This window comes from Rhamphochromis sp. 'chilingali' (genome assembly GCF_963969265.1).
Source record: "Rhamphochromis sp. 'chilingali' genome assembly, chromosome: 16".
Lineage (NCBI taxonomy): Eukaryota > Metazoa > Chordata > Actinopteri > Cichliformes > Cichlidae > Rhamphochromis > Rhamphochromis sp. 'chilingali'.
The window spans coordinates 2,775,767-2,798,222 of record NC_137943.1 but is presented as its reverse complement, the minus strand read 5'-3'; the positions used below and the strand labels follow the sequence as shown (position 1 = coordinate 2,798,222).

The 22,456-nt window shown below is 39.2% G+C and overlaps 1 protein-coding gene across 1 annotated transcript in view; it reads left to right on the top strand.

Moving 5' to 3' along the window:
* Window positions 1-22,456, top strand: part of dlgap1a (discs, large homolog-associated protein 1a) — a gene marked incomplete at its 3' end in the record, with an annotated part of 71,355 nt that overhangs the window by 10,837 nt on the left and 38,062 nt on the right. Inside the window, exons 2-4 of the mRNA XM_080907884.1 lie at window positions 1,427-1,641; window positions 3,926-4,121; window positions 5,489-5,768. Coding sequence (XP_080764010.1) covers window positions 1,427-1,641; window positions 3,926-4,121; window positions 5,489-5,768 — 691 coding nt within the window. The remainder of the gene's footprint in view (window positions 1-1,426; window positions 1,642-3,925; window positions 4,122-5,488; window positions 5,769-22,456) is intronic.

Genomic DNA, 22,456 nt, shown 5'->3' with positions numbered 1-22,456 from the left:
AGGTATAGTGTTAATAAGAGAGATGCTAGGGACAGATGGTATTGGATTTTGTAAATGTTGTGGAGATGACTGTGGTGAACACTTACAGAAGAGGGATGAACAGAGGGTGGTGCACGAAGGTAAATTACAGCTGCAAGAGTTAGGAGACCGCAAGGTCGTGTCAGGGGAGAATGTAGGTGTGCAACATCAGATGGTAGACTTTAGGATGACTTTGGACATCACGAAGAGGAAGAAAGTAAAGGTAGAATCAAGGATGAAATGGTGGAAGTCAAAGAAAGAAGAATGTTTCACAGAGTTCAGGGAGGAGTTGAGACCGACTCTGGGTGGTAGGGAAGAGTTATCAGAAACTAAACAGGTCGGGGAAGTCTGTTTCGTACATCCTCTGGACAGAAGAATGAGGACAAGGAGATTTAGTGGAGGAATGAGGAAGTACAAGAAAGTATTCAAAGGAAGAGGTTAGCAAAGAAAACGTGGGATATTAAGGAAGCTGAAGAAAGTACAAAGGAGTACTGAAAGGCTAGGTGTATGGCAAAGAAAGAGGTAACAAAGGCAAAGAAAATGGTTTATGTTGAGTTGTATGTGAGACTGAGTATTAAATAAGGACAAAAGGACTTGTTTCGACTGGCTAGGCCAGGAGTGTCAAACTCCAGTCCCCAAGGGCCGGTGTCCTGAAACTTTTACGTGTGTCCCAGCTGAATAAAATTAGTAGATCATTAGCAAGACCTACTCATGTTACAGCAGCTCATGAGTGATGAACATGGTGCTAGAGAGGTACATTTTTCCAAACACTTACATTTATTTAAATTTACTTGAACAGGGTTAGGGGTTGCCACCTCAGCATGCAGTCAAGTTCTACTGCATCCTCAGCACTTTTAAAACAATATTACAAACCATTGTTAATATTTTGATTTCAGAAAGATTCTTTCTTTTTTGTAAATTTGCATATTTTGCCCAGTTATTTTTTTGTGTTACAGTTTCTTCTCAGTGAGCAAGCAGGCCCTCAGGTCAGGCACATACAAACACACATGCACTTAAAGGCACATATACACTCTGTTATGTTATGCATTAGCACACTTCTGTGTTGACAGATGCGTGGTTTGGCCAAAGAGAAATGCCAGACCAGTCTCTACACATATTGTCCCATGTTGATTACCCAACAGACTGTACTACTGCAGTGAGAGAAATCTGTATGGATGATGTGTGTTAGAGAGAGATATAAAAAGGAAATGCTATCCATCAGTGTAGTACAACTGTGTTTTTGGTCAATATGTTTTGTTCTTTATTGTATTAAATGTTGTTCTGCATGCTAGCTTGGTTTCATGTACCATCAGGACAGTTTAGTTAGTCAGTGTAGTGGCTGGGACTTGAACAGCAGTGGAGCAGATCCTCCTAACACTGTTCTTTGTCCTCTTGGTGTGGTCATCAGGTACCTCAGGATGAATGGAGCAGCTTCTCTCCTCTAGGGAAGGAAGATGACATCCCCTGTCGGAGGATGAGAAGCGGCAGCTATGTGAAAGCCATGGCTGAGGATGACAGCGGAGATTCTGATGGAAGTCCCAAGCCCTCTCCCAAGATCCAAGCTCGGCGGGCCAGCTACCTGAAAGCCACACAGCCATCACTGACTGAGATGACCACTCTACAGTAAGCCCCTCCATTCCTCATTGGTTTATGGGTGACATACTATAAGAAACAGAAGGACCTGTACTTGCAAAGGCTTCCATTAGTAAGAGTTGCACATAGTGAGAACAAGAAATCGTCGAATTTCACCTGAAAATTAAGAACAAATTGTGGTAATGATAAAGCATCTTGCTTCGAAAGCACGGGTGTCAAACTCCAGCCCTCGAGGGCCGGTGTGCTAAAACTTTTAACTGTGTCCCGGCTGCGACACACCTGAATAAAATTAGTAGGTCATTAGCAAAACTCTATAGAACTTGACTGCATGCTGAGGTGGCAATTCAGCCATTCACTTACAATTACTTAAATTCGCTTGAGTAGAGTTAGGGGTTGCCCTCGAGGACTGGAGTTTGACACCCCTGGAAAAAGGTAAAACAAACAAAGAGACAAAAAATGTTAGGAGTGGGGAAGAGTATTTTTAAGCAGCTTAGGAGTTTCTTAAGTAGAGTTCAGGTTGCACCCCTCAAGGACAGCAGCTTATACCCCAGATGTGTCTATAGTTTGTGATGGTGATTTCCTAGACAATTGTTTCTCTACAAGGGCACACCTGTTCCAATCATTTAATTCAATAAAATGTTTACAAAACTCCAAATACGAAGTGTCTTGATGCATGCTCAACCATCCAAGTAAGGAAATCCACAAAAGTTGGTTCTGTTTATCTGGATGTAGCGTTTTCAGTGGGAGAAACGTCTTGTCACTCATCCAAGTGACTTCTTCTGTCTCAGCTGACTGCAGGTTTCCCCAACCTTTTAAACAACATATTTGCATAATGACTGAAACTCGCACTACTGGCAAACAGCTGTGAAGTGAACGTGGCATGTCTGTTATTGCCAGATGGGCTGGCCTGAGTATTTCAGAAACTACTGGGATAGAGTTTACAAAGAATGATCCAAAATTGAAACTATCCAGTGAGCACCATGGTTTGCTCATGGCCTGTTGAAAACTGTTTCTGCATCAGTAATATGTCTTCTTTGTCTGTTAATCGTGTGAAACTGCACATGATTATTTGCAGCTAGCGGCTTGTTAATGCTCTCCATCAAATCCAAAAACAGCATGTTGATATATGAAGATCATAAAGGCTCCAAAATTGATCAGATTATATTTTAAATATTAGTTCAGTTCTCTTGTAAACCCCAGCTGTCGATTGTAAGTTTAGAGTGTTTATTAAGATAAAAATAAAAGCGTTCCAACATCTCACCTGTTTGTTTTTATTCAGGCATACATGTAAACTATTTTTATTAAGAGAGAGATGAAGCTTGTGTTTCTGTCATGTAGTGATTATGCTCAACTGTATGAAGCTTATTAGACATTATGAAACAGGTGATAACAGTGCTTAAGATACTTTTTGAAATTTCTTTCTTAAAGAAATCTACTACATCATGTGTAATTTTTCTTATATCATCTGTCATTTTGTATTGCAAATAAATTGCATAATATTAGCTTAGGGTGACTGGCTTGGAGGGAAAGTTAGGCTGTGATGGTTTGAAAGTATGCTGAGAAGGGATAGTTGATAAAAATGCTGAAAATGGAGCTGCTAGGCAGGAGTCAAAGACAGAGACTACACAGATAGACGGATGCAGTGAAGGAGGACATGCAGAGCGTTGGTTTGACAGAAGAGGATGCTGGGGATGGGTGAGATGGAGGCAGATCATCTGCCAAAGCCACGTCTAAAGGGAGTGGCATGATGGTGGTTTAGACAATGAAGATTATTCCAAGGTGGTTTGAGATATTTATTCACGCATACGTCTTCTCTTTCCCATGCTACAGAGTCAGACAAAGACACAGCTTCTCTACCTTTACATTTATACCTGTTGGTTCTCCGCATCTGATGCCACATATGATTATATTTAAGAGAGCCTCCTCTTGCTGGGGGTCTCCTGACCTCGACTCCCCTCAGACCTGCTGTCTCCTTTCCAAAAATATTCCAAGTCGCAGGGTCCACATATGTCTCACATGCTCCCCTATCCTAACCTTGACATGTGTACGTTAGGCTCAGTTCTATTTACAGAAAACAGAAAGATTTCTTAAGCCTCTAAACGTGTCCAAAGACAGAAGTTTGTTATGTGTCCATTGGTATGTGCTTGTCTCTCGTGTGCGTCTCCCTAAGGCCTGTGTCTATATTGTGTGTTTGCATGCTTACACCTATATGAGGTTATCTGTGTACATAGGTGTGTGTATCTAGTGTAGTTGGTGAAAGGAAACAAGTCAACCTATAACAGTCAGACATTGTATATAACACCTGTGTTTGCAGGATTTCAGCTGAGCACTCCCCCAAACTGCAGATCAGGAGCCACAGTTACCTGCGTGCGGTGAGTGAGGTTTCAATCAATAGAAGCCTGGACACCCTGGACCCCAAAACCCTCCTCGACCCCAAATCACTGCTGTCCTCACCCCAATACCGCTCACGCAATGAAAGCTACATGAGAGCCATGAGCACCATCAGTCAGGTTGGTTGGCATCACTGCTGTCTTTATATTTACTGTATACCCTATTCAGTCATTTCACATCAAACAGTTTTGATGTCAAACCATCAAAGACTCATCTTTGAAGGTTGACACATCCTAATTCCATTACTGTATACCATTGCGGTTTCCTAGGATCTCACTGTTGCTGTTACAAAAACATCACGGACACGTGGACATATTTTTCCACTGGCTGACTTTTCATAGGTTCAAAAGTTGTCTTGAGCAATAGTTCTTCAGGCTTTCTGGAGATCTTTTAATGTTTATCATTGGACATTGTCTGCTTTTTCACTCGTTTATACTCAAATAGTTCAAACAAAACAAGGCACCTAACCCAAGAGATGAACTGATGTTTTGTCTAAACTTAGCAAAGAATCTGTGTTTTTGTATCATTAGGCACTTGGTGTCAAGACTGGCTACATGGCCAACAGGAGTAGGACCCAAATGCAGTACTCGAAATGAGAGTGTGAAAAAGTACCCGACAGCTCTAGGGATTCTGCAGATGATCCATGTTTTATTTCCCCTTGCAGTTGATGCACACATGCTTGCACACACACATGTGCGCACACATACATGTCTTTCATGTTGCTTCCATTGTTTCCTTTTCAGCATACTTCAGCCTGCTGTTTCTGCAACTCTCCTCTGCTTCTGGTTCACATCTTCACGAAAGTTAGCAAACTGCCATTTCCCACCAAGAGTCATGCTCATAGTTCACAAACTGTATATCATGTTAAGGATCTAATACCCTAAATTTTCTTTAGAGCCCCATCGTTAAACCTTGAAGGAGTATCTTTTGCCATGGATGTCAAATGCACCATATGGTGGGAAGATTCCCTACCCAGTGGTAGCATGTGGTAAAAGACCCATTGCTCCACAAGCAATGGTGATCACAGTCATCATTAGGTCCTAAACCCACACCTAACCTCCCAGAGGTTAGATGTTTCCTTTAGAGGAAAGGAAAACAGATTTTTTTTATTGCTATAGTTTTGATGTAAATCGGTTAACATGGTTATTTTGGTTTTTGTGATTAACTAGTTTAAGACTTTAGACTAGGTTATGGTTGGGTTCATCACAAGTGATGACTTAGATCTCACATGGTTAAACAGTAATGGTGTTAAACATCCAATCAATCGCTGCACCCATGGCAACTGTTCTACTGATTGCACTGCCATTTAAAAGTGGCAGCAAATAAACTTTTCTGCAGGATCAACAATACTACCCTGAACCATGCGATACTTTAATAATTTCAGTGATTTGAAATTGATTTGTATAGAGGTTTCCTCATTGTCCTCTAAATCTAAACTCTAAATTATTCCCTCTGTTTGTCCTTTTCTTCATTTGATTTCCATCAGCTGAGTGAGGTGGAAGTAAATGGGCAGATTGAGCAGGTGTGTGAGCAGGTGTACAGTGAGATGCAGTCTCAGGCCATGGAGGCTGCCATGGACAGCATGGACACCATGGACACACTGCCTATGCCGGGATGCTTCCGGATGCGGAGCCACAGCTATGTAAGAGCGATTGACCAGGGCTGTGGGGAGGAGGAAGGAGAAGGAGGGAGACCACTGCTTCTGTTACCGTCCTCCCCACCACGTACATCTGCAACCACCGTCAGGACCATCCAGAGCAGCACGGGTAGGGAATTTTTTACCTTTTTTTTTCCATACAAGGGACCACTGGGAGAAAACCCTACAGTCCTTGGCTTTGAGCCTTTATGTTAATGAAAAAGTGTGAATCTCTTTGTACTGTTTGTTGAAATCTGTTGTGATATGATTTAATCACTTCAAATGCTGCTGAAGAGTAAATATCACTCATAAAGGGAAAATGGATGCTGAAGAATTGCTTTAAGGTCAGTGGTGTCTTGTGGTGAAGCTTTGAAGTGCATCACTGAGGTGACCTTTGTTTGACCAAGGTAATATATTTTCCCATTTTCACAAAAATCCTGGCTTGGAGGAAACTAGAGGGAATTTTGTGCAGCGTTGAAAATTGTTCTGCATTGCTGTGGAAGTGTCACACAATTTACTTATTGTTATTTTTTTTGCTATCACAAAAATATAAAAGATTTTGATTTCAAGACTGGTAGAAAAAATAGCTAATAGGATTTATTTTGTAATCAGTCTGTTGTGGTTAGTTATGTGGGGTGACATGCTGGCAAGGCAGACAACTTAATAGCTTTATTGTGGTCTTTTATTTGTCAACCTCACTGTAGCTTCTAGTACAAGGGTGTTACTTTAAAAAAGTAATTAATTACTATTTACTTAATCAATATTGTATTTAAAATACTTATCTAATTACTGTGTCTGAAAAGTAACTTAATTACTCAATAAGTAATTTAACTAAATGTAGGGGGTCATATGATTGTTGGGTTTTTCTCTGTATCTATGAAGCGCCTTGAGGCGACTTTTGTTGTGATTTGGTGCTATATAAATAAAATTGAATTGAACTGAATTAACTGCAATGTTCAAATAAGTTCTTTTAAAAGCAAAACATGATTTAATATGAAGGTAACATGAGCAGAGAGTACAAACATGCTGAGGGATTGTCTGTGTTAGTTGAGTGAGACGGTCCAAAACTAATGTGTACACTTATGTCTGCATTTTGATTTTGTTACATACGAACAAAATGATAGCAGAAGTGCTGTCACGTGTGTGGGCAGAAAGAGAGGACCGATGTGTTTTCAGTTTGGTAGTTCAATGAAAGACTTCAGTTAGTTAAGAGTAAGGCAAAAACAATGCGTTCACGTTTGCAGTTTTGTCTTGTTATACAATATTTGAAATAAAAACAAACAAACAAAGAAAACACTACATTTTTGGAAATGTTTGTGATTGTTTTCTTGTTTGTTTGGGTTTTTTGTACTACTTGAACACTGAAGTAGCCCTCACATGAGATGACAGTGCCAGCAGTGGCCCACAGTTCATTTAAGTTTGAGACCCCTGGTCTAGGAGGTCCTAACAGTTTACACACTGTGTGTTTGTTGTGTTTGTTTGGACATGAAAAAGTCCAAAGCAGACAGAGATTGGAGAGTTTAGTTTCACTTCGAGCATTAGCGCCCTTTCCCCTACTGTCACTAAATTTCATTAAATAATTATTAGGCATTGTTCCATGTAACTCTTAAGTGTTTTGCAAAAACACAAATAAACAAACAAATTAATAGTCCTCTCATTTCAAAGAGGGGATGTTCATAACATTGATCAATGACAAAGCATTTATGTGGGGCTGCTGCTGATCAATATTAAAAAGCTGGTGGGGGGGCGATGATACTCCCTTGTAACAGACCTTCAGCCTGATTTTCAGCATACAGGGTTTATGGAGACATCTTTGGGCCTGAAACACGGCTTCAGTTGGGGAAAATGTGGGCATCTGAAAACCCCACGTATAGACCGCTGAACCCACAGAGGCAACTGCAGACTTCTGGGAATGTTAATGCTTGAGAAGAGGCAGGTAGTCTACTCCCAACCATGATTTTAGAGCTTATCGAACTGACAGATAAATATGTTATTAATGCAATAATTCAAAAAAATTTAATTAAATAATTCAAAATCTGCGAAGACTGTGAGGTTGCCCATCCCAAACAAAAATGCCATTCTTATTTTTTTTCTTTGGAAAAATAAAGTTTTGTCCACTATTATGGTCATTTATGTAAAAGATTCTGGTAAGTACATTTTATAACAGCTTTCCTAGAAATTCTGGGATTGGAGGGATTTTTCCCAGATCCATGAGCAGCCAAAGTTCATATATTTAGGTTTAGAGAAGCCAAAGACTTAGTGCCAGCCCTTTTTGATTTTGAGCCTAACATTATAGATGTGAGCAAATGTGTTTAATGTTTTGGAGAAGTACAACAATTTTTACACAAACCTTTACTAGAAGTTTGTTTTAGTTTAGGTTAATAAACATTTAAAAGTTTTTTTTTTAAATAAAAACCTTCTTAGTTTGCTGAGGTTTTCATTGTTTCTCATTGTTTTGTTTTTTTTATAAACAAGTGTTTTTAAATTGGGTTTTTCTACCGGTGTGCTGTTCAGTAAAATTAAAAAGTAAAGTAACATTTTAACAAGCATTCATTTTCTTGAATAAACTGATGGTTTGATAATGATTTGTTTACATAGTTAGAGCAACTTTTCTTGAAAAAGCTTATTATGATCATCTTGGTAGTTATGAAGGGGCACAGAAGCTTCTTAGGGGTGTACAGAATGATACATGTAATAAGTTAAACGTGGAAATGGTTAAAGACATTTGAATCAATTTCAAGTAAACCTTTGTGTTTTGCAACCCTTAGTAGAAGATAATGGTGGTTTTAAGTAACTGTTTTTGATTTGTTTTCCAAGGAAAAGTGAAAAACACGTGTTTTGACGTGTTTGAGTCCAGTTTAAAAGCCAGATTCCTGAAAAGTTACAGATTCTCATCAAGAATTCTTTAATTCAAATTTATAAGCCGGCTGTATAAATGTGTTGCAGCCTATTAAATTTGGTTCTTTTGGATTCTTTAGGGCCAAGAAAGACACGGCTCAAAAGTGGTCTTTTTACTTTAAAAAATGATCCTTATTATACATATCTGGGATATGGAGACCTGAACACAAAACACACAACCCCAGGTCTGAAGCACAAACGGAGCCTAGTCATTTATATACTTGCTCTCTACGTCACACTTTAAGTTTCGATCAAACAGCCGAGTTGGTTTCACTTTCTAGCTGCAAAAGCACGCTCTGCAAAAGCATGTAATTTCCTGTCAGCCTGCAGCCTAGTTTTACACTGAAGTCTGGGCCTCTCTTATATAAACCAATATAATCAGCATATAAGCATTTAAGATCATATATTTATTACCTAACAGACCCCCTCTTTAACTAATTCTATTAGTTAAACTAATGAACTGACTCCCTCAATAACTACTGTTTACTAACAACAGATATAATTAGTTTTTCCTGGTAAAAGGACCTACTTACATTTATCACTCTTTGGAAACAGCCTCTATAGAGTTAACTTTTCCCACCCCCTCTACGGGTCACATAAATCTGGTCTTAACACTATTTCTTGGGCAATTTACATAAAATAGAAATCCTTCAAACTATTCCTAGAGTCCCTCTCATTACTCTTTATTACTTTTATGGCCACATTTAACCCTAACAAGCCTTTAATCTCCTAAACAACACATTTTCTTGAACTGTGGAGCTGTGTGCTTCTTCTGGGTGCCCCTCTCTGGTGGTTCCGTTCGGTCCGGTGCTCCCTGGAGTCTCGCCACCCCCGTGGTCGCTGTGGTCCCGAAATCTCCTGCAAAGGAAACAAACACCTTTCCCTACTACACCTCCCTAACTTATTTTGTTCATCAATTGTTCTCTTCAAATTAAACCCAAAATCCCCCTTCTTGACACATCTCATGTGTCAAATACACTAAAGCCAGCTACTAAAACGTTATAACCTGTTCTTGATTCAGCATATTTTGATTTCATTTTGCTTCTCTTAATGTAACGTTACATTCTAATTATACGTTATCAGACTTAACCAGAATATATGTGCTTTCCTTACTTTGCTCCTGTTTTAAAGGAAAAACCTTGGTCACTTCGACAAGTGTTTGTTATTCTATAACTGCATTTTATATGAAAAGTCTAGCAATCTCCTCTGTGACTCATAAATATTACTTTTGTGTTAGTTATTTTCCTCTATAAACTTTAATTGACTTCTACAGTGGCCTATTTTGTTAATGGCATGAGTTCTATCAAAACGTTTCTCCCCTTTAGCATTTGGCATTTTCCCAACAGTATAATCTAGTACCATAATCTAAACCCAGTCAATAAAACAGAATTTTCTTAAAGCAAACATCAGCAACCCAAAATCAGCAGCCAAAACATTAAGTCTGCAAAGCATCCCCTTTCTCTCCCCAACCTCGTCAATTGTTTGTCCCCTTTTATTCATGCTAACCCTCATTCACTCATTCACACACATTCACCCAAAATAAAAACACTTGTCTATCATTTTTGGTCTGGATTGACACGCAGCAATCCTTTTAGACGAGAACTCCAGGTTCCCACAGGTGGCTTCTCCTCAGCCAGTTGTAATCTGGAAAAGCTCACCTTATATTTGCTGTCCCGAAAATTTTTTCAGCGCTGTTAATTCAATCTTGCAGGCCTGCTTACAAAAAATGAGAAAAAAGAGAGCTGATTATTAGCTCATCAAGTGCACTGTTACAATTTCAAAGGGCCCAATTCTAGACATGTCCATGTTTAAACTCCCTCTATTAAAATAAGAAAACAACCCAAACCACACTGACACAATCACCCCATCACTCAAACAACAACCCCAAAGATCTTAAACACAGAACAACTTTGCTTATTAATGTATAAATATGTTGTTGGGATTAGAACTTCAGGGCCACAAAGCTTTGCCCTACTCTTGGTTTAATTAATACTTACATAGTCTGAGATCAGACTTAAAATCACTCCCTCTGTTCATTTTTCTCCACATCATATCTCAGCGGCCTCAGACTCCACAGCGTCCTGAGAGTCCGAGGTCACTGACATAATTTCACCTGCTAAATACACAAAAAAATCTTGTTAAAAGCCACAGTTTGCACACAGTAATGTTCCCCTTTAAGCGCTTTAACATACTTAGATTTAGCATAACATGTAAACCCGTTATAACAATGTGTCCTCACTAAATTATACATTTCTTGTCCAAATCTGCCCTTCTGAACAGACCTGACCACCTTATTTAGTTATCCTGTTACTTTACCATTATATCTTTCACCAAATAATCCTCCTCAGTCACTGCTCTGTTTCCTCCATTCAAAGCCTCAGTCACACAGACACACAGGAAGCTTCTTTCTCACCACTCATTTCAGCTAATTTGCATACTGAGTCATATCTCAAGGAGTTACCATGACAAGAGAAAGACAGATTTAAATCTTACCACATTATTAAATTATTTTATTTCCTTCCTAGAGTAATCACTTGTTTTGTTCACTCGACACAAGAGCACTTCCAATTCACTGTTTTAAAACTACTTTAAGCTTTTAATCACTTTTCATTTTCATCAATGTCACTCTCTTGTCATGAAACTTTCCTGAGTTATTCCTCAACTTCAGGGTTTAAGTGTGTTCACACTATTTTAACACTGATAAACAGACTCACAGGCTCAACATGCCGTCTAATCCTCATGAGCTCTCTCGTAGTTGTAAGGTTAATGCATCTTCTGTGTGTGTGTGATTTTGTATGTTTCTTTTTGCAGTGTTTCAGACTCCTTCATAATTTTCCCACTTAACCAGTCAGTTTTCTCTTCCCCAAGTTTGCAAACCCAAATTTTGATTTCCCACCTTAAATAACAGCATTCCTTGTCTTCAGCCAATTCAACCAGAAACTTGGCCTGAAGGTTTCCAGTGATGTTAACCTATAACTTTCTTCTGACCACTGCATGTGGAAAATTGATCCAGGTCTGCTTTACACCTAAAAATGACAAACTGAGACATTTTCATTATTATCATGAGTGCTTAAACGACTCACTTCTCTCTCTCCTGCAAAAAAACCAATTTATTTCATGTATTCACCTTGATAAATATAAGCGTGTTCTTCCTTGCGTTCATGTTATGTGGTCATGTTAATGGAGTGTAAGCTGCTTCTTCATTGCATACGTATTTTATCATCAGGTTTAACTCATGCCTCTTTGCACTGAGCTGTGGATTCAAACTATCTCAATTCTGCTTCTCCCCAAAAATAATCTCAAATGTAACCATTTGTATATGTGTTTTTTTTACCTTTTTAACCTCATTGTTGTGATGTGGTGAACATTTCTAAACCTTCATAAGTTCAGCCTTCAATCCAATTTTCCCATATACATTCACTATATCACGTCCAGGTTCACCTCTCACTGTTCTCACAGTTTCCTGTGGGGCCTCGCAGATCAACACAGGCCCAAATCAGCTGTTTCTTCTCTCCATTCCTTCTCTCTTGATCTTTTCAGTCTTTCCTTTGAGGATTACTCCCAGCATGGCAAATCTTAAAATCAGTGTCTAGTGCTTCCACACAGTTGTTTAGAGTTCAGAGTGCATGTTCCATCAAATGTTTTCTTACATGCCTCTGCTGGAGTCGTCAGTGTTATAGTTCAGTTGCACTGTCTTTTTGCCTGCTGTTAACTCTTCAAGTACACGATGTTCTTCTCAGGATAAGGAGACAATGAGAGGTGAAGCTGTCAAATGTTAAGCCAAAGTCTGGCCTGTTTTCCTCCCAATTCTGTTAATCTATCATTTTGCCGCTGTACTCATGTTTTCAGGTTGAGTAGAGTCCACCTGTATTGACACACTAAAACCTTCAATTAATATCCTTTTCATTTCTTTTCTTAAAACATCCATTAGCTTCCTCTGCCTGGATTTTAACTTGTCTGTTTCTCTCTGGGTGCACACTTCACACACCAGCCAGTTTCCTTTTATGGGCATGCAAAGTTCCTGTCACACACACAGCCGCGCAGACTCATATTTTCCTGTTTGTATTTACAGTCTACACACCCTCTAAGTCTTGATCTAAAAACAATGCACCCTTATTACACGCACACACACTTAAATATACTAAACTCTTTGGTTTTGCAAGCATTCACATCACAGTCTTCAACGTGCTCAGCAGAGCTCTTTCAGACATCAGGACCATTCTTTCAGCTCAGTTTGTAGCATCATCCACACAATACTTTCATCAGCATGTTACACTCCTCCCTGAACTTCCTTAAAAAATAAAATAAAATAAAATAAATTGTCTCACACACACACACACCATGCCCTTTTTCTCTCAACACAATGTGCACCTTTAATCTTTCATCCAAATAACAATTTTACACTTCACTTATACATTCACACATTTATATAGAACAAAAATTGCCACTGCCTGCCAAGATAAATTATTTCCATTACCATATCACAACTTCGCTTCATCTTCCTCTAGTACTAGTCATCCTACCATTTCGACTAATTTAAAAGCATCTAAGCAGAGGTTCGCCCACCTTGCTGGTCAATTGTAGCCGTTATCTGTCCGGGACAGCGGCCCGATTACTAAGTCCTATCTTAATCTATAAGCGCTTCCCGCAGCTCGACATGTACCTCATGAACGCCCAGCGTCCTGCTGGTGCCTGAAGCTTTACGTAAAGCTTACATGTGAGCCACGTTTAAAATGGTCATGCCCGGGGGCCCCGCCCCTGTCGGTCAAACAGTGCAAGAAAAGTGGTGCTTGACCACTGATTAACCCTACCTGTCGCGGGTATCACCTGAATTAAACCTGTCACCTGCAGGAAATTGCAGCGCGTCCGCCGCAAGATGGAGTCATAACACTTAGAACATTTTGCACCCCTAGGAAGTCCAACTTCCCGTCCTAAGTACTTTAAATAATTCTGGAAGCATCACTGTGGACTCTAACTGCCAGTTTATTATCTGATGCTCGGGTCGCACCCTATAATCAATGTGGGAATAAAATTCCCTGACCAAATGTCCTAATCTAATCTCTTTTCTTGGCTGACGTAACACACACATAACACACCAATTTAGAATTCATCCAATGTGCACAATTTTCTACAGGCTTGCGCTTACATATACTCCTTTAGACCGGTCTGTTGTCCGCCTCATATCAGATCGTACCTTAAGGTCCATATTAGTCCCCTCAGCCGCACAAGAATCCGGGTCACTGGCACCAAGTATTAAATTTGGTTCTTTTGGATTCTTTAGGGCCAAGAAAGACACGGCTCAAAAGTGGTCTTTTTACTTTAAAAAATGATCCTTATTATACATATCTGGGATATGGAGACCTGAACACAAAACACACAACCCCAGGTCTGAAGCACAAACGGGAGCCTAGTCATTTATATACTTGCTCTCTACGTCACACTTCAAGTTTCAATCAAACAGCCGAGTTGGTTTCACTTTCTAGCTGCAAAAGCACGCTCTGCAAAAGCATGTAATTTCGTGTCAGCCTGCAACCTAGTTTTACACTGAAGTCTGGGCCTCTCTTATATAAATCAGCATATAAGCATTTAAGATCATATATTTATTACCTAACAAGCCCCTTGGCCTGCGCACTCACAACAATGACTGATCGTAAATCGAGTCATGTGTGGACGCATTTTACCTCCACAAACAGCCGAGACATGGTTTGCGATACATGTGGCAAGACAGTGAGGTGTTGTGGCAACACCACTAACCTCATCAAACACCTCACAGTAAATCATATCACAGAATATGACGAGCGTATGTTGAGGTGAACTGAAGAGGAGGAGACGGACAGGTGCTGCTAGGGCGAGACAGACGTCTCTCACGGAGTCCTTAAGTGCTGCAGGCAGGCAACGTGTTCAAATAGCACAACTTCAGGTTCTTATTTCTATATGATAATTCTGCATTGTCAAGCGATAAGAACAAGTAATCTGATGTCCTGTAATCGTTATGAAGCTATAATTTGAGATACAAGAAACGATACAATAAATAAAATACGTTTTGTACAAAGTATCGGTATTGGATCAGTATCGTCGATACAACCCTGAATTTTACTTGGAAAATCAGTGGTATCGCACATCACTAGTGATCTTGCCTTCCAGTCCAGTCTAGAACTATGGGAGGTGGCTTTAACCATCTCAGCTGGTAGGTGACACTTGTGCCCCTCTCCCATGTACAGTTAAATCTGAAGGAACTTACGGTGAAATATCACACAAAGCTTTAAGAAGCCCAATTATGATATCTATAAAATATTCATATTAAAGTCAAAATGGATCAGAACAAGACCAAATTTTGCCTACAATAAAGCTATAGTGAAGCTACATTTGTGACCACTAAAGGCTCTGTCATAAAACTATAAAGATGTTAGACAATGCCATATCTTTCATGTTATCATAACCAAACAGGAATTTTCAGGATCACTTGAATCTTTGGTCATGGGTTAGCATCTGTTTCTCACTTTTCAGATTTGTCACACCTTTTGTAAAAAGAGGCATATTATTGCAAAACCACACCTGAAGAGTGCTGTGATGAACATAGCCTTTCAATATTCTGACCAAGGTTGTCAGTAAGTTTAACCAACCTGACACTGAGGGACAGAAAGGGTCCACGAGAACCATAGTTTCTCGTTGGCATTTAAAAGGTCCCCCTGGACAAAGATTGCCATAGCATAAAATCCCCAGAAACAGAAAGACATCACTATTCATCGACAGAGATGATTTCATGAAGGATATATATTGTTTCTTTTTAATTTTCCCCCCAGAAGTTATTCACGCTTTGTCACAAGTCACAAATGAGAATTTTAGGAAGATTAGAAATAGTGGAACCCCAATTTACAAAATAAATTCGTTCCAGAGGGTCTTTCGTAAGTCAAAGTGTTCATGAGTCGAGGCACCTATTTCCATCGCCTTTTGAGTGAGGCGATGCTGGCTGAAGATGAAGTTCTTGGTGGAGGACCTCGCTCATATTTATCTATAATTTCTCTCTTTGTTTCCATCGAGAGCACTTTACGCTTCTTCTTTTCACTCGAATCACTTGCATGAAGTTTTTTTGGCCCCATTATGAATGAACGATAGGCTAATTGCAAATGAAAAGCACACAAAATAGCACTGCAACAACAATACGTCTTTCACGTGGAGCAGCGAAACGCAAGTACGAAAGCCAAGGAGTTATCACATGATTCAGAAGGCATTCTGGGCATTCTGGGCTCAGCCAGCGGATTTCGTTACACGGACATTTGGCCGAACCACGGGCAGAAATATTGCCGTTAAGTGGGGTCTTCGTAAGCCGGGGTTCCACTGTACATTTCTACAGATGCAGTGCACCTAACAATCATTGTCTACACTTGTTATGACTATCCTGGAAATAAAGTCCAATCGTCAACTTTTGGTTGATTACTTAGGTTTTTGTTTCATATTGTGTTTGGTTCCATAAAATAAACACTCATCGGTTGAAAAGCCTTATGAAGGGGAGATACATTTTGTGGAGTATGGGCTTTAGATGAGCTACCTCTACTGGGCCGATCATGTTTTTCTTTTGTTTAAACTGTCCTGCCCGGCAGTTTCATCAAGCAGAATCATGATCTGAATGCTCTGTTGTGCCAAGCACATTCACTTTGTCAAGAGGAGCATTATGGGACTCTGTAGGTTCCTCTTGTTAATCTTTGTTTTGTTTATTTATTTTATTTTATTATCGACCTTATTATCAGAGTGGGTATTATGCTGGAGCAGACAAGGTGAAGGCCAGGTTGGTTCCCCAGGTGTATGAGCATTTGTCATAAAACATGGTTCAAAATGAGGGTGAGAGACTGCAACAACAACAATTGCCAGGGATGAGTTGTTCAGTTGTTCAGAACTTAGTGTGCACTAAATACCACAAATGTGCATCTGATTGGGCACACATGAATATGGTATGATATATGAAAGTAAAATAACATTTCATGGACTTACACCCTGTTATTTTAGACCTTCTCACTTTTCTTTTTTCTCCATTCTTTAATCATCGCGTGTTTCTTTTTGTTTACATGTTAATTACTTGGCTGGTACATTATGAGAAATAGCCACACTGCTTTCATATGGGAATACTGTTCAGATGTATGATAAAATTCTGAGCAAAATGAATCAGCTCCTTTGTCTTCTCTGCAGACATGACAGTTATCTGACCTCCATTTTCACATAACTTTCTGTGGAGTTGTAGGACAAGCTTCCATTTACCACAGCCATGTTATTCTGAACATGACAATTCCATCTTAAATTAAGTTTCAGAGGCACTTCCACATTAATCAGTCCAAAAGCTGTTGTAGATAATGCTTGTGTAGAGGGGGTATAGTTAATAAACTAAGACACAAACACACACACTGTTAGTGGAAAATGATTCTATGTTTCTTTACCTTCTTTTAAATGTACAAAGATGCCTTTTCTCTGCCCTTTGTCTATGGTTAGATTAGTTTAGAATTATCCTTTTAGACTTTCCCAGCGAAGACATATTGTTTTGGGACATATTGTTTTAGATTGTTTTATCTCTCCCAGCTCTCTGCTGACGAGACTAGCGCCACATATGGAGTTGTTTATTTTATCTGTTTATTATTTTCTTATCCTGTTCTCACTGTCTTTCCTATAAAAAGTGCCAAGCCTCTGTTCACGGTGTGAGTTGTTTTTAACAGCTTACCCGTGTGCACGTTAAAGCATCAAAAGTAATTCTGTCTCATTGTGTCTTTATTTCTCCTGGGTCTTTTGCAGAGTTTTCCCCCAACACACACACACAGTTCCTCTAGAAACAATGTAGGCTATTGGTTTAACAGGGATCAGTCAGGGAAAAGAACTTTTTATTACCACTGTTATTAAACAACGTTGTGTATAATTTAACAAATAAAAAGATAAATGCTTTATCATGAAAATGAGAAAATGAAAAACTCCAAATTGTGTCATGGACTAAATTGTTAAAATTGCTCAGTTAAGGAGCTGTTTCCATCATGTGCTCTGGTTTAGTCGCTGTCCTGGTCTGTTTTCAGAGGCAGCCCACTGAAAACAAGAACCCACAGTCTAATAAACCGTAGTGCAATCTAACACACACACACACACACACACACACACACACACACACACACACACACACACACACACACACACACACACACACACACACACACACACACACACGAAAATGCTTTGAGATATAGTTATGTGCACAACTGCAGTTTTTTATGAACTGCAGCAATGAAACAATGAACCAGAAATCCCACAAGGATAACACTGTAAAAGGCTGTGTTCATGTGTGTTTTATTTTTATGTTTAACTGGAGTTAACCTACATTTGAATCTGCTCTGGGATTTCCGATAGTTAACAGAGAGGATGCATGGACACAAACACAGACATGCAAAAGTGTGTATGTAAATATTTTCCCTAAAGTACATTTTAATGCATTTCTCTAAATTCAGTACAGTGGATGATCAGCATCACTTCCACATGGCTGGGGTGGTTATGATAAAAGTTACTCTAGCATTTGAACTCATAAACTCTAGGGGCTTTCTTGTTGTAATATTGAATTCTCACGCATGCATTCTTACATGGGCTCTTTTCCATTCAATTTTATTTATACACCGCCAGATCACAACAACAGTCGCCTCAAGGCATTTTATATTGTAAGGTAGTGTCATGATATGCAATGGCAGATCGTGTGGAAAAAAGAGGAGGACCCAAAAGTCATAGTCTCTCTGTTTGTCTCCCTTGGGAGAAATTTGCTTTGGAGAGAGGGGTTTAGACCACACAGACCCATTGCACTCCTCCTCACCACCACAAAATAATAAATACATACATGGATTAATAAAAACATTATTTAGAATGAGTAAAAAACAAAAAAACACAATAGAACCTAACACATACATCTGTAACCACAAGATAAAAAAAACACCAAGATAACTAATTAGACAGTTTAGTTCTTTAATGATTTTATTTTTCTGGACCTTTTCATCTCGTGCTCTGTGTTCATTGATAATCTTAACCGGGAGTATACTTCACTTAGAAGGAAAAACTACGACTAACTAAACTACATAATCTTTTTGATTTTGAATTCTGGATTTAACAGGAAGCCAAAACAGGAGAAATCTGCTCTCTCTTTCTAGTCCCTGTCAGGACTCTTGCTGCAGCATTTTGGATTAACTGAAGGCTTTTCAGGGAGCTTTTAGGACTTCCTGATAATAATGAATTACAGTCGTCCAGCCTGGAAGTAATAAATGCATGAACTAGTTTTTTAGCGTCACTGAGACGGTACATTTCAAATTTTAGAGACTGTTTAAATGGAAGAGCCTCTACTGAATAATGTCTAGACAAGTTTAGGACTGCAGCACATGTATGATGTGTTATATCACTAATATATTACTAGTCAGCATGGCTTAGATAATTAGGCAGAAAGCTCAAGCAAAGCGAAAATGTCGGGATACAATGACCAGGTCAGGTGTTTTTTTTTTTAAAATTCCTGAAACCTAATGTTAAGCAAATAGCATTTTAAAATCGGATGATATCACTTCAGTGCTGACAGTTCAGATGATTAGAGTTGTCACTAGTCTACATTTTAAAGGTTTTGTGCTGTAGTTCCCTGATGCTGTCTTTTAAGCAAGAGAGCAATATGACAGCTGAAGCACGATAATGTTTGTAGTAAATAAGACAGTGAAATAAGACAAAGAAGAAGTTCAAGTAAGTATCATTGTGGTTGAATGAATGAGAACAGAAGACTGAGAGGCCTGATTGAAAAAAATTTAATGAGGTCAGTTTGAGTTAAGCAGAGGAGGCTGATGTGCTGTGTAAGCCCAGCTAATCACCTCCTCTCTTTGTACTTCCTCCCATAGCCAAACTTTCCCATTAGCCTTCTCTGTGTTCTCTTTTGAGCTACTGAGGTTACACATGACATCAATGATATAATATTTATTTCAGAAAGAAAAAAGCCCATTGTTCCTTCAGTGGGCTGGTTTCAGTCATTATAAGAGTGGGGAAACCTGCAGTCAGCTGAGACTGAAGAAGTCACTTGGATGAGTGACGAAACGTTTCTCCCACTGAAAACGCTACGTCCAGATGAACAGAATCAACTTTTGGAAATGAACATGGATGTCCATGAACTAACTATGGAGCTGACTGCTTTTGCTCTTCAACACATTTATAGCTGACAAAGTAATTCATAGACAACAATTGCAAAGATTAGGAACTTCAGGCATTTGCATTCTTAACATCAAACTATTCACTTTAAGGAACAGTCCTAAAAAGTTTAAAAAAAAAAGTGCATTTGCATTCAAGTGTGATAATTGGATGACAAGTTCTTTTAAAACAATGCAAACACCTTCATGAAGGATGGAAGGTTGAGTTTGTAAAGATACAGTGGTGTAAAAAAGTGTTTGCCCCCTTCCTTGTATGTTTCTCACACTTAAATTTGTTTGATGATCTGAAACATTTACGTATTAGACTAAGATGACACAAGTACATGGACACCAGCCACTCCCACCCGAGGAGTTGGTAAGGGTGCAAGGAAAAGCTGGGTCATGGCTGCCCTTATCCTGGAAGCTGGGACTGGCACAGGTGACGACTGGGTGCCCGTTGTCCCCACCTGAGGAACAGGTACAAGTGAGAGTCCCTGTTCCCGATCCCAGACCAGTTGAGTCCCAGCCACCCTCACTCGAGGCACTGGTACGGTTGCAGGGTAGATTATATCTCCGAGAGATATAATCTCTCCAGCGTGTCCTGGGTCTGCCCGGGGCCTCCTCCTGGTGGGACATGCCCAGAACACCTCACCCAGGAGGTGCCCAGGAGGCATCCTTGTCAGGTGCCCAAACCACCTCAATTCAATTTCAATTCAATTTTATTTATATAGCGCCAAATCACAACAACAGTCACCTCAAGGCGCTTTATATTGTACAGTAGATCGTACAATAATAGATACAGAGAAAAACCCAACAATCATATGACCCGCTATGAGCAAGCACTTTGGCGACAGTGGGAAGGAAAAATCTCAGCTGTCTCCTTTCGATGTGAAGGAGAATTGGCTCTACTCTGAGCCGTTCCCAGATGGCTGAACTTCTCACTCTATCTCTAAGGGAGACCCAGCCACCCTTAAGAGGAAGCCCATTTCTGCTGCTTGTATCTGCAATCTGATTCTTTTGGTCACTAGTGTGAGTGGAGTAACATACACAAACCCCCACACAAAAACTGAGTAAAATAACAGGTTTTATTACAAACTTTAAATGGAAAACCAACAGGGCTGTTTAACAGACCACTGGGCAAAATACATAAAGAAAAAAACGGTCAAGAGTAAAAGCTAAGGGTTAACAAAGGCAAGCCAGCATCACAAAATTCTAATGAAACTAAGTTCAGCTATTTACCAGGCAATGTTCCCTCTAATTTTTCATGTGTCTGAGTGAACGTAGACGTATGCACTGTGGTCACACCAGCATCGAATCCATCCAAGTTACATGGTTTAATAAAATAATCAAATTGGAGCATTTACATTTATGTTAAACTACTTTTAATTAACTGCTTTAGCCCACGTACAGTGAAAATTAAAAAGAAGACCTCAAATCATGACCTGTGTAGTATGTTAACACTATTGGAAGTAAAAATAACTTGAACTCCAATTTTGAAAATACAACTTTCTTTTTTTTTTTTTCTTTTTTTTTTTTTTTAATAAAGCTCTGACTGGTATAATGAGTATGAGTCTGTGGTCTGGGAGAGAGTCCTGTAACTCAGTAAATAAATAGTAAATAATGACCAATGTTGGGCAGTTAATTATATAGTCACTTCTTCAAAAAAGTAACTGAGTTATGCAAACAACAAAGTTTTTTGCAGCTGTTTACCTAAAAATGCAGCCAAGGCATTTTTTAAATAAACATTTCAAACTATTTACTGAACAATCAGCTGTTCTGCATCAAATTTGATGCCACACAAATTATTTGTGCCACTCCAAAAAAAAAAATTCTGTCCACTATGAGATAAAGGAGAACAGCAGCCTGATACCTGCAGGCCTGACAACAGGAGATGTATCACTACTGTAACACCTGTAACATTCAGCAGTCGCCTCATTGTTCTGACACAAAACAAAACTATTGACTACACTACACACTAACTACACAAGATTTGCGCTAAACGTCGCAAATCTCCCACATCTCAAAACACCGCCGTCACTCCTAAAACTTCCTCCCTTCCTAAACAACTACATGCCATGTTGCCATATCATTTTTTGATTGGTCGACATTGTACATTTTTCGACCAATAGGAAAGGCTGGGGTTTTTTTGGTTTTGTTTTTGCTCACAGGCGGAGCTTTTGAGCATTTTCCTCATAAAACAGTTTTTACCACTTCTTCCCGCAGTAAATATAAACAACTATAGTATTCAGGAAAAAAACAAACATTTTTATCATAACTCTGGTTTTACGTGGTCTATCAACACAATTTAAAAACTGGTATAAAGTCCACAGTTTTTCCGTCAATTGTTCCGTCTGTCCTGCTCACATCTCCAATGGTTGTACACGTTGTCATTAACGTGGCTTCACTCCTCATCAGCCGCTTTGCTAGCTAAAACAGTGTCGACACATAAGGACGTTGTCATAGCCTGTCAACGACGTTGATTAGCAGCATTTATACGAGTGTGAATCGCATCATTGGCTGGACTATGGGATAAGGTGACATCATTCTAATCCCATACAGGAGCAGCCAGTCACTTACTGACTAACAAATTCAAATTCAAATTCAAATTTTATTTGTCACGTACACAGTCATACACAGTACGATATGTAGTGAAATGCTTGGACAACTGCTCGTGACCTAAAGAAAACAAAAAAGGAAAAGGCTATGAATAAGATAGGAAATAAATATGAAAAATTAAAAAGGGTAAATTTAACTA